The 12,099-nt window shown below is 36.2% G+C and overlaps 1 protein-coding gene across 1 annotated transcript in view; it reads left to right on the forward strand.

Annotated features, from left to right (window-relative positions):
- Positions 1–12,099, forward strand: part of ADGB (androglobin) — a 123,257-nt gene that overhangs the window by 13,039 nt on the left and 98,119 nt on the right. The window contains exons 2-5 of the mRNA XM_014531369.1: positions 1,212–1,371; positions 5,271–5,363; positions 7,074–7,145; positions 8,860–9,069. Of these exons, the coding sequence (XP_014386855.1) occupies positions 1,212–1,371; positions 5,271–5,363; positions 7,074–7,145; positions 8,860–9,069 (535 nt within the window). The remainder of the gene's footprint in view (positions 1–1,211; positions 1,372–5,270; positions 5,364–7,073; positions 7,146–8,859; positions 9,070–12,099) is intronic.

The raw sequence follows: 12,099 nt of genomic DNA on the forward strand, positions 1-12,099 counted from the left end.
GTGTCATTCCTTCTTCGCTGACTCTGTCCACAACTTTGGGGACCCCTGGACCTGCTGGGGTTGGACCCCAACAATAAAGCAAGTCCAACTTTTCTATAGAAAATTAGTCAAAAATATATCACAAGCTATAAATAAGCATATGTTATGGTAGAGTAAGTCTCTTTATTAAAAGCCATCCTAAGGAAATAATTAATAATGCATACATATATTTAGCAATAATACATGTCAATATTTAAAAAATAGCCATTAGGCTTGTTTTTAATAGTGAAAAAATTTTAAGTCAATACCCTCAAATTTCCAAAATAAAAGCTTTTAAAGGAAAGGCAGTATATTCATATAATGAAATATTATGCAATCATTGAATTCATAAATACTTATTGATCTGGGAACTATTAACAATATGCTGATAAGTGGATAAGAGCAGTCTATAAAAAGAGTATGCTGAATGATGTCATCTTTGAAAAAAAAGATGTATAGTCTTATATATTAGCTTAAGGAAATGAGCAGTTGTTAATGTGGTTTCTAGAATGGATTGGGTATGCCCTTCTTATTTATCTGATTTGTTAAATTTTCTTTTTATTTATTTTTTAAAAATATATATTTTATTGATTTTTTACAGAGAGGAAGGGAAAGGGATAGAGAGTTAGAAACATCAGTGAGAGAGAAACATTGATCAGCTGCCTTCTGCACAACCCCCACTGGGGATGTGCCCGCAACCAAGGTACATGCCCTTGACCGGAATCGAACCTGGGAACTTTCAGTCCACAGGCCTATACTATCCACTGAGACAAACCAGTTAGGGCATAAATTTTCTTTTAAAATAATGATCACATAGTACTTTTATCCTGATAAAAATAAAAATTACGTTTGTACTAATCTTCAAAAAGCTATTAGTATTATACATGTAAAGGATTTTCAAGTGGGAATTGTATATAAATATATGTCATCTTATAGGTTTATGATGAATGTCCTGCATTAATAAGTAGGGACTAATGTACAACATTTATTTATGGAATAGTCTGTTGAAGATATTTCAGTCTTTAGAACCCTAACATGTGGAAGCTGTGTGGCCACAAGTATGACTGTATTGAAAAATGCATTTACCATGACTGCTGACAAGAGAATTACATTTATGTCATGCAATTAATCTAACATTTCACCTCAGAGATTTGAATTAAAACTAACCCACCTCCCTCCCCCTCTGTTTCTAGTCAGTACTCTTTTGGTAGTAATACTCAAAGTACTGTTGAACAGAAGAAGTGGAAATTCCCAATCTGGCCAGAATGGAATGAAATTGACATAAATGCAGAAAAGTGGGATGCAGGCAAAGGTGGAAAAGAAAAGGACAAAGCGGGGAAAAGCCCTATATTTGTAAGTAAACTTGAAGGTGACTAGATTTCATTTTGGTCTTTAACTCTACTATAGAAAAAGATTTGCTAACCTGTAAGTGTACTCATTTTTCTCTACAGCCTCCATTCAAAAGAGAACTTCTGTTTTGTCCTCCCTCAACCTACCTTGTCATCCAACCTTGGTCTTGAGCTTTGGTGAATCACACTTGAATAAATGGGACAAGGGAGATGACCAAAGAGGTATAATGAAACAAAAGGGAAATGGATAGGACAGGTGAGCTAGTGGGTTTTGGACAGAGGTGGGAGCCAGGCATTTCCTTAACCAGCTGTAGTTTAGAAAATGAGAGACCTCTGCAGATTTGTGAGCTGTTATTTGGAGATTACAGGAAAGATAGTTGAGGGAGAGAGAGAGAGAGAAAGAGAGAGACAGAGAGAGAGAGAGACAGAGAGAGAGTGAGTTACAGAATGGCTAGGTTGAACTCTGGTGTCTTTATTTATATAGAGTACTCTGAAATAGTACTTAGTGGCATTTACATTTTGTTCATGAAATGCAGAATCCCAAACTGTATGAGTCATATCAGTAACTTGTTTACAAAAGATATTCAATGCATATTACTAATTTCTGCCTCTCAGTACTTGAGCAATTTCACATTAGCAATGTGTGTGGGAATGCATTCTTTATACCACACCTAACTTGATTATGGAACTCTTAGGTGCAGAGGGCTTTTTAACTTTCTGGGTCCAAATGAAAATGGTCACATTTTACATATTTTAAAATATGTTTATTGATTTTTTTTCTTTAGAGAGAGAGGAAGGGGGAAGGGGGAGAGAGGCAACCTTTTGGTGCAAGGGATGATACCCAACCAACTGAGACATACCACCGAGGGCTATTTTACATATTTTAACAGCAGTTCCAAACTTATGGAGACTGTGTGTGAGTTTACATCAGGAAGACAGTTTGTGCAAATCCTTAGTGAAGCAGTTGAGCACCAGCCCAAACCCTGGTTATTACAACAGTGCCAAGTGGTACCATCTGGGGAAGAACCTTGCTCCCCTACCCCAGTTCTGTTCCTCAACGTCAGTATTCATGGCTTGGGAAGCAGCAGTCCCTCCACTGGAGTGAGTGGTGGACACTCCAAGGCTGTGATTACATTTCTGTGATATATTGGCACAAGAGCTCTTAGCCGTGATTTGCAACATTGATTTTTTTTATCAGGATTAATTGCCTTAGGCATCAAACCATAGCAGATATCCTTGAAACTTTCCAGAAGACCGCAACTTTGGATGTGAGGCTAGTGATCAGGGTATCAGCCTCAGATGGATTAAACCTTCCCTGCAAGCCCAGAGTCTGGCCCCCTTCTTCAGCTAAGTGATGGCAATGAAAGGATATGATGGGTGAACCAAACTGAGAAGTATACGATGAAGTATTGCAAGGTGGATATAAAAAATATACCTAAAGCAAAGTGAAATGGAAACGTTACCATTAACTTAATGTGAGGGGCTCAAATCCTGTAGAAAAGGGAATCAAACCAGGATGAGCCCCCATTCGCCTTGGTTTAGTTTGTTTCTCTCAAAGACATTTATTAATTTAAGTCATGGTAATTAGAGTCCAAGTACAGACTAATGCCTTGGTGCTCGTATCAGAAGGGACAGAATCATTAAGGGCTGCCAAAGTAGGCAGAACTTGTCCAAAATCCCAGAGGTAACTACAGAGAAGTGATCTGAAAATTTTGCATATAATTTTATTGTGAGACATTTGCCTAACTTCTAAGCTATGTATTTGAAGCTTTTGCTGCTGAGAAAATGAGTAAAAAGTTAGCAGTTTGAAGGCTAAATAACTGAGAAAAGAATTAGAGAATTCCTGGTGCTATTGCCAGAAATTGGAATTTAGGGTACACAAAGGGAAAGGACCCCGATAAACCCTCCATCCTTTCAGGTAGGACTCCACTGTGCCTATAGTGTTCTGTATTGAGGAAGGGCAAACCAAATTTACACCAGCCTTACCAAATCCTGAGGCCCATTGTTGACTGGGCCAAGTTTGTCTTGTACTCTGCTTGCCAGAAGAGAATAAAATTCTCCTCTTTGGAGGAAGACATTATTATTTAGAGCCTGTAAAATTATGTTCAGTGTATAATATACAATCAATTTTACTAGACATGAAGATAAATAGTACCAAGCAACTGAAAACCAAGTAGAAAAATCAGGTAATATAAACAGAACAATGGGAGACTCTGATTCTTGAATTGCCAGATAGAGGACTTTAACCAAATTAATATTTGCAAGGGAAAAAACAATGGGAGGGAACCCCAGAAGTCTAATACAGCTTCTGGAAACCTCAGCCTATTGTTAAAAAAACTCATTCGTGAATCATTTAACTAGATGTTGGGGTTGCCTTGGTCTCCATCCAAATTATTCCAGTATCTTAAATGTGTCAATAAACCACATGCTCCAGATACATATACTGGTAGACACTTAGCTTTAAAGTTTAGATGATGCCCTCAAATATAACCCATTCTCAGGACACTCCAGCATTGGGATAAAAATATGATTACCATGAACATCACAAAACAGTATTTATTCTCCCTCATCCCCATTCATTCATATGAAATTTATTTACCTTTTCCCTGTGCAGATAGTTCATATTTCTTAAGTATCTTGTTTGTACTCCTACCACTTTTCATATTATTTCTTGTAAGGAGCCACACACACACACACACACACCCTTATGAGCTGTGAAAACTTTTACACAGTAGCTGCCTCTCTAACTTACTAGACCACTAATACTTGTGAGTAGACTCTTAGATATCATTTTTTCTTCAGAGCTCATTAATTGACCTCAAAATTTAATGAATTAATTTAATCTGGGGCATTTATCCCAGGAAAATGTAAATATGTTCACATAGAATCTAGAACCTGTATACAAATGTTCATAGCAACTTTATTAGTAACAGCCTCGAACTGGAAACTGTCCAGATGTTCTTCAATGAACAGATGGTAAGCAAACAAATATCCATATCATGAGCTATTGCTCAACAATAAACAAGAACAAACTATTGATACGTACAACAACTTGGATGAAATGAATCTCCAGAGAATTAGGCTGAGAGGGGATAAAAGCCGGTCCAAAAGGCTACATACTATATGATTCCATTCATATAACATGATGGAAATGGCACAATTACGGAAATAGGACCCAGATTAGTGATTGCTAGGTGGTAGGGATTAAGCACTGAGTGTGGAGTTTAGGGTAGGTGTGGCTATAAAAGGGCATAGGAAGGATCCTTGTGCTGATGAAATTGTTCTGTATCTTGACTGTGTCAATGCCTGTTTCCTGGTTGTGATATTGTAGTATAGTTTTGCAAGATGTTACCATTGGGAAAAGAGAAAGCAGGAACTCTCATATTATTTCACACAATGGCATGTGAATGTATAATTATCTCAAAATAACAACTTTAATTAAAACAATAAATGAAAGTCAAATCAAAGGTACACATATCATATACATATTTTCTTGTTTATGGATTCTAACAGTTGACAAGTAAACTTGTTCAATTTTCTCTATTAAGTTAAAAACAACAACAAAACGAAACAGTATTTTCAGTGGGAAGTAACTCCATATCTGGCCTATCCAAAATTGTTTTCCTTCCATTCCTAATTCACATTCCAAAGAAGCTCATGCTTGCTTGTACTGTTTCGTCTGCAATCAAAATGCTACTCGACAATCAAGGTTTCATGAATTAAATACAGAATCATTAACTTCTAGTATTTTCCAAATACTCCATAAACTAGCTCTGAGAACAAACATACACAATACTCTATAAATGCCTTTTTATTGATCTATGCATTATTAATTCTTAAGATTGAGCTGTTTTTATTTTAATAAAACCATATGGAGATAAAACTCAATATATTTTTATGTAGCATTGTTTTGAAGACCCTGAAGGCAAGATTGAATTACCACCATCACTGAAAGTTTATTCCTGGAAACGCCCACAGGATTTTTTATTTAATCGGGTAAGAAGAATTTTTATTATTAAACAAAATATATATTAATGATGGTATGTAATGTGTTAATTATGAAAATCTACATTTTTAAACAATTTAGGATAATTTTTTCTTGTGGTATTCAATAATATTAAGTAATTGCATTTTGAATTTAAATTAGAAATAAATGTTTATCAGTATGGTTGAATATTGATTGTACTGATTTCCAAAAGAATATTAAAATTTTGTTTAGAGCCCCCAGTTTTCTTTTTCTCCTTCCCATGATGTCACATTATAGCCCTTAATTTCTGACAGACTTTCTCCTTTCTACTTTTTAGCAAGAACTTACGGCACGAAGGTCTGTTTACTTTAGTGTTTATTAGCCTTAATTTTCAAGCCCAAGAGACTTGCATTTGGATCTCTCTTTCCCAGGGATTGTTGAAGCACTTTCCAAGGGCCACCTTCATTTCTGGACCCTACACCCAGCCCTTTCGTCATATTGACTAGGACATCATCTGAGAAACCTTTCTGTAAAATAGCACTTATGTACACGAAATGTCAGACCCACTGGTCTATCTTCCTAATAGCAATGTTCATTTAAATATATTTGTTGTTTTTTTCCCTTCTTGGATCTTCTATTATTTTTATTTAATGCATAGAAAATCAGTAGGCTTAATTAGTTACTAGTTAGCTAGTCAAATGGTTGTAATGGAGCTGATTCTTGTATACATTATGGAATCCATTGAATCTCTGTTTCTACACTAAATGATTTTAACCCCAAAGTTTTATTCTTTATAAGCACTACCAATGCAAGAAAATATAATTTATCCACCATATTTTTCAATTACTGTTACTAGATGAGGAAGTCAGATAATCCTAAATTTAAAAATACTAAAATGAGAAAATGAAAAGATACATCTCTCTTCATCAGAGTATCTATGGAATGTCTACTTGTAAGACATTTTAAATGTAAGAAATCAAATATACATGAAGCATGCCTATAAATTCCTTACAATGTTAAAGTAATGTTGACATAAAGACTACAAATTTATGATGTTAATATAATGCACTTAATATAAAGATAATATTAATAATAATCAAGCTCTGCTCAATTTAATTGCAGAATTTGCATTCCATGCAAATAAAGGATATGAATGCCATGAAATGGGAGTGTCACAAATTTGAATAAGTAGAACAGTTTTATAAACCATATTTTGTTCTTTTTAGAATACCTTATTTCTGAGAGATACACTTATACTAAAAATAAATTAATTGGTTATTATTGATGATACTTCCACCAACATTTATCATAATATTGCCATCCCTCTACCTCTACTCCCCCTGGGCACTGACTCCTTTTGATCCATCATGTTGGTGTGTGGACAGACAGAACTGAAAGTCTAGCTCTGTGGGGAAATCTTCAGATAGTGTTCTTCAAGTTTTAGTGTCTAGGTCCACCGTGATAAATACATTTTATACTGAGACTAATTAAATATAGACATATATAAAGTTTAGACAAAAATTCTGCAAAATATTACTATTACTGGCCTTTCTGTATAAAATTTACTCTATTTCAGTCTACTCAGATAGATAGATAGATAGATAGATAGATAGATAGATAGATAGATCATTCTCTGGTTGTGAGAAATGAAATTGGGTTTGGCCTATGGACAGTGCATGAGCTACATATCCTTTCTATTTTCTAAGGAATAATATCTTCTTTAAAATATTTTATTTCAGGTTCCAGTAGTTGTAAAGAATGAAACCACGTTTGACTTGTTTTCAGTAAATGAACATTTACTCTGCAGTGAGGTATGTACAGAAGTACGAACTAAAGCCTCATTGCAAAATGCCTTCCGGACCAGCTTAAGCAATTCCCAGTCTCACTTCTCCTTTGCTCACCTTTAAGTTTTGGTATAACTGAGCTGTTAATACACTGGACATTCAAAGGGAAGAGAAGCCCCTTTGAGTTCAGCATGCAAATTGTGGGAGTTGTTAGTATCAGCACTGCTTGTTCCCCTCTTCTGCCCAGGTACTGGCTTCTCACAATCTAGGCTTTTCTCCTCCAGCTCCACTTGACTGACAATTGACTTAAAGTTGTTCTTGGAGAGAGAGGGGTGTTACATTGTTTGATTTGCTAATGTGGGGGAAATCATGGGGTGCGGTTTGATTGCAACACCTCCTCTAAACAAGCCAGATATTCAGCACAGCGGTCCTACTTCCTGTGGGGATGCACTTCCCCACCTCCCCACCCTGCCTTTTATCCATCAGAAGCGGACTTGTTCCACTTCCCCAAGGTAGTTATTTCAGAGTCAGGGGATTTTTGAACGTTTTCTTTTAAGATCAGTTAGAAGAGTGGAGCATAGTCATTATTGATTCAAACCCTTTGTCTTTCTTATGTTTAGTGTCTCAACAAAATTATCTCCAAATTTATGAATCCTAAACATATATAGACTTTAGCTTTTTTATTTTTCAAGAGAGGAAATTATAAAATAATATATAGTATTTTCATATATACAAGAAGATATCTGATTGGCCTATTTCAACTTAACCAAAATTTAAGAAAGTTTCTAGATAAAGCAAATTAAGAAAAACATAAATCTTATGAGATCAGTTTCAAGTGTTTAATCTGTAAATACCAGTCAGTAAAACATGAGATGAATATTTCAGAAAAGCTAGTACTACTGAGGGTAGTAATGGCTTTCCTAAACATCCACTGTGACACATAGATTTCTTATGTATTGTTTCTATTAATCACAAAGAAAGCTGAAAAATAAATAGTTTAATCTACATTTAATAGATGAAAAACTGAAATTGATAGAGGCCGAAGTGACTTACTCAAGAACAGAAGGATTTGTAGGAGGATTCAAATCCTGGTCTCTATTTCTACTCCAAAGCTCAGCTCCCCACTGGGCCTTCCTGCACGTTTTAACACTGCAAGTGGGAGTTTCACTTGGAGCATTTCTGCATCTATAGATCAACACATGAAATATGAGTTTAGAGTATATTTAAGTATGTGTGCAATTTTAATTTTTTTCATGTCTCATTCCTTGTCTAATTAGTCCTATTGATAAGAAAGAGATCTTTTTTTCTCAAGCTTCTCAACATTTACAGAGAAGTAGCTCCCTCATTTATAAAAAGTTAATTCCAAAGTAAATCATTGTTTTCAGAAGCATTCAATCTCTCTCTCTCTCTCTCTCTCTCTCTCTCTCTCTCTCAAACACACACACAGAATTCAAATGAAGGTCTATGTCAAATGAAGGTCATTGACAGCTTACTCTGGAAGACAGACCTTAGCTAAGAGTATGTTTAATATTACATTTGTTAGCCTGTAATATGACAATACTTCCCCAAAACAAAAGCAAGATGTATGCTTTATTCTGTAGGTCAGAAATGAAAATGTGAACACATTATATATAGAATTTAATATTATTATTGGAAGTAGGTTTTTAACTGATTTCTCACCTAAATTACAGTGCCAACAACTGAAAATTAACTAATTAACACTAATGGTTTTTGTCTATAGTTGATGAGATGGATTATCAGCGAAATCTATGCAGTGTGGAAGATATTCAATGGGGCTTTTTTGAACAATAGCTTTAAAGGGACCACAGGGGAACCTCCTGTTCCCATCTGGAAGCCCTGGGAACACATCTACTCTCTGTGCAAAGCTGTGAAGGGTCATATGCCTTTGTACAACAGCTACGGAAAGTATATTGTGAAACTGTACTGGATGGTAAGTTCATGTTCGTGTGCATAGACATTCATTTCCTTTCATATTGAAGCATGTCTGCCTACGGGCTGATACCTCGGCTAATACAAACTGATGCAGTTTGTGCAGGATATCAATCCGGTAGCTAGTGGGGGGAAATGTCCTGCATTCGTAATTTGGGATTAATAAGAAACAGTTGTTTCTCCTGTGATACCGGTTCCTGGTGCTTTTTAAACCGGTGCTTCATGAACCAGTTTGTGGTTCAGGCAGGCAGGCTGTGCAGGCAGGTGGATGCACGGGGCTGTCTCCCTTCCTCTTTTCTCTGTGATGTGCTGTCAGGGTCATGAGCAGGAGGAAGTGCTGGAGCGTAGTCCACTCCTCTCCTGGCACTTGCTGCTGTTGAGGAACCTGATCCCATTGTTTTGTGTTTTTTGTTGTTGTTTTTTGTCCTAAACTTGAGATTTGTTTTCATGTTAACAAACCTTACAGTGACACAGAAAGTTTTACCTCTGCCTAAAAGGAAGCCAGTGGGATAGTAAGAAGTACAAATAGAGAATCAAAAACCCCTCCGTTATTAGGACAAAGTAGACTCACACCACAAGTAGCAATGCTAGATTATATTAGACACCTTTGGGTTGTTCATGGGGAAATTTCTCTTTCTAAAGACCCAGAGTCCCAGGCAAGACCAGCTACAGGATTTGCGGGTCTCCTTGTTCAAAAATTGTTAGAAATTTCAAGGCAGTAATAGCAGCACTTTAAACCAAATATGAGGCCCTTCTGAGTGTGGGGTCTTGTGTGAAAGGTCATATACCCATGAAACTGGTCCTAGTCACTGAGAATGTTCTTGTACATTTGAAGAAGTGGGCAAAGCATGAAGAGTTATACATTCCATTCTACATATCTAGGAACATGACTTTTTCTTAATGAGGCCAAGACATCCATCTGGCCGGGATACGGGACGTTGAAAGACCAAAGCTTAGGAATTAAAAGGACCATTACAGTGGGAAGGTGAAAGTAAAGAAGACAAGTTTAGCTACTATTTTCCAAAATAGGATTTGGGGGGTTGTTTTTTATATTCACAGCAAGACAATAGACCTTGAAAGTCAAAATGTTGTTAGAAAAGCCCAGCCTGTGTGACTCAGTGGTTGAGCATCAACCCATGACCAGAAGGTCACAGTTCAATTCCTAGTCAGGGCACATGCCTGGGTTGCAGGCTCAAGATAGCCAATCAGTGATTCTCTTTCATCATTGATGTTTCTATTTCTCTCCTCTCCCTGCCTATCTCTGAAATTAATGAAGTCATATTTTTTAAAAAGTTATTAAAAGAGAAAATAACTTCTTAAATTCCATTATCTATGTATTTATCATCAGGAGGTAGACTGTGCAGAGGCGTGAGAGGGAGGCTATGGCATTGAGAGAGTGGATTCCCAGTAATAGTGTTGAGGGATGATGGGAAGAAGGTAAACATGGGAAGAGTGAGGAGGTCAGATGTCTGGGCATTTGGCCCCCAGGTCTGCATTCACCTAAACCTGACTTGAGATGGAGTTTGAAGTTATTAAGAATTTCAAAACAGCATCAGCAAAGCATTAAACCAACGGTATTAGTTTCAACCTCAATCTCTCTCTCTCTCTCTCTCTCTCTCTCTCTCTCTCTCTCCCCCGCCCCTGCTGTCTCTCTCTCTCTGCTTCCCGACATCCTTCTTTTCAAATTTCCTTCCAGACAGGGATCAACATTTATTAATACTACATTCCATTTTGCATAGAAAAATGTGATTTATTTCTCTTTAACTATACTGATTCCTAACTATTCCAAACCTACTTAGATTCAGACATTTTTTTTTAAAAAAATGATTAGATAACATAGTCAGTCCTTGAGGTCTCAGAGCCTCTCTATATGAAATTTAAAGTTCAGATTTCATTCCAATTTTTCCCATAAAGGTCTTCTCATTATTTCCAGTTTGGATTCTAAGTAAACAGCATCATGGTTCTTTGACACCAGCCAGACAAGAATGTACTGAGTAGCATAAAGAACAGCGTTACGAAACAGAGCAGTTTTCTCTTCTTTCACTGCAGTGATGACACCACTACTGGGATCTATACGGTCTGGTCATGTACTTTCCAATGTCAGCATTCTCATTCTTTTGGCTCCTTGAAAGAAACAAATTCATTATTGCTTTCCACTTGAAATATTCATTGCTCTTGGCAGCCTTTCCATGATTGTCCCAATGCTTCCATTTGTCTCTGAAGAAACAGAAAACACACACATTGGGACCAATAATTTTCCCCAGTTGCCATCAATCTATTGGTATAAAGAAAGTATTAGTTTTTGTTTCAGATTAAACCTTGTACTTTTTAAGGACAATATTATTGTACAATTCAGTTTATTTTTTTATAGATTTTTATGGAGAAAGAGAGAGAGAGAGAGATCAATTTGTCATTATACTTATTGATGCATTTGTTGGTTGATTCTTATATGTGCCCTGACCAGGGATCAAACCTGCAACCTTGGCGTATTGGGAAGATGCTCTAACCAACTGAGCTACCCGGCTAGAACCTGAATCCAAAGTTTCTTAAACTGTGGAGGTGCAGAAAACCTTAAGTGCGTCCCGTGCCCCAGCCCAGACGCCCTGAGTCAATCTCTGGGCAGAACCTGCAGTCTGCATTTGAAACAAAATCTCTCCCACTGGGGACAATTTTGTTGTTCTTTAAACCATATAAACAAGATATATACCATGATAAACTATTTTTCTAACATGCAATTACTTTTTTTACAAAATGTAAATTTTTAAATTCTTATTTCATTATTATTAACATTCTACATGTTTTTAGTAAAACAAATTCAAACACTGTTAAAATGTTCAGAGTAGAAAATGAAAGTTCCCTGACTCTACCTATATAGACAATCACAGAAAATGATTTATGTATATCCTCCTAAACTTTTTTCCTTATAAACATAAGCAAACCTACTATATATAATTTGTAGCACCAATAATATCATGTAGTAGTTATTGTTCTGTAAAGTACTTTTTTCCTAACCATGGACATTTTTTATGCC

This window comes from Myotis brandtii, unplaced genomic scaffold, assembly GCF_000412655.1.
Source record: "Myotis brandtii unplaced genomic scaffold, ASM41265v1 scaffold8, whole genome shotgun sequence".
NCBI classification, from domain to species: domain Eukaryota; kingdom Metazoa; phylum Chordata; class Mammalia; order Chiroptera; family Vespertilionidae; genus Myotis; species Myotis brandtii.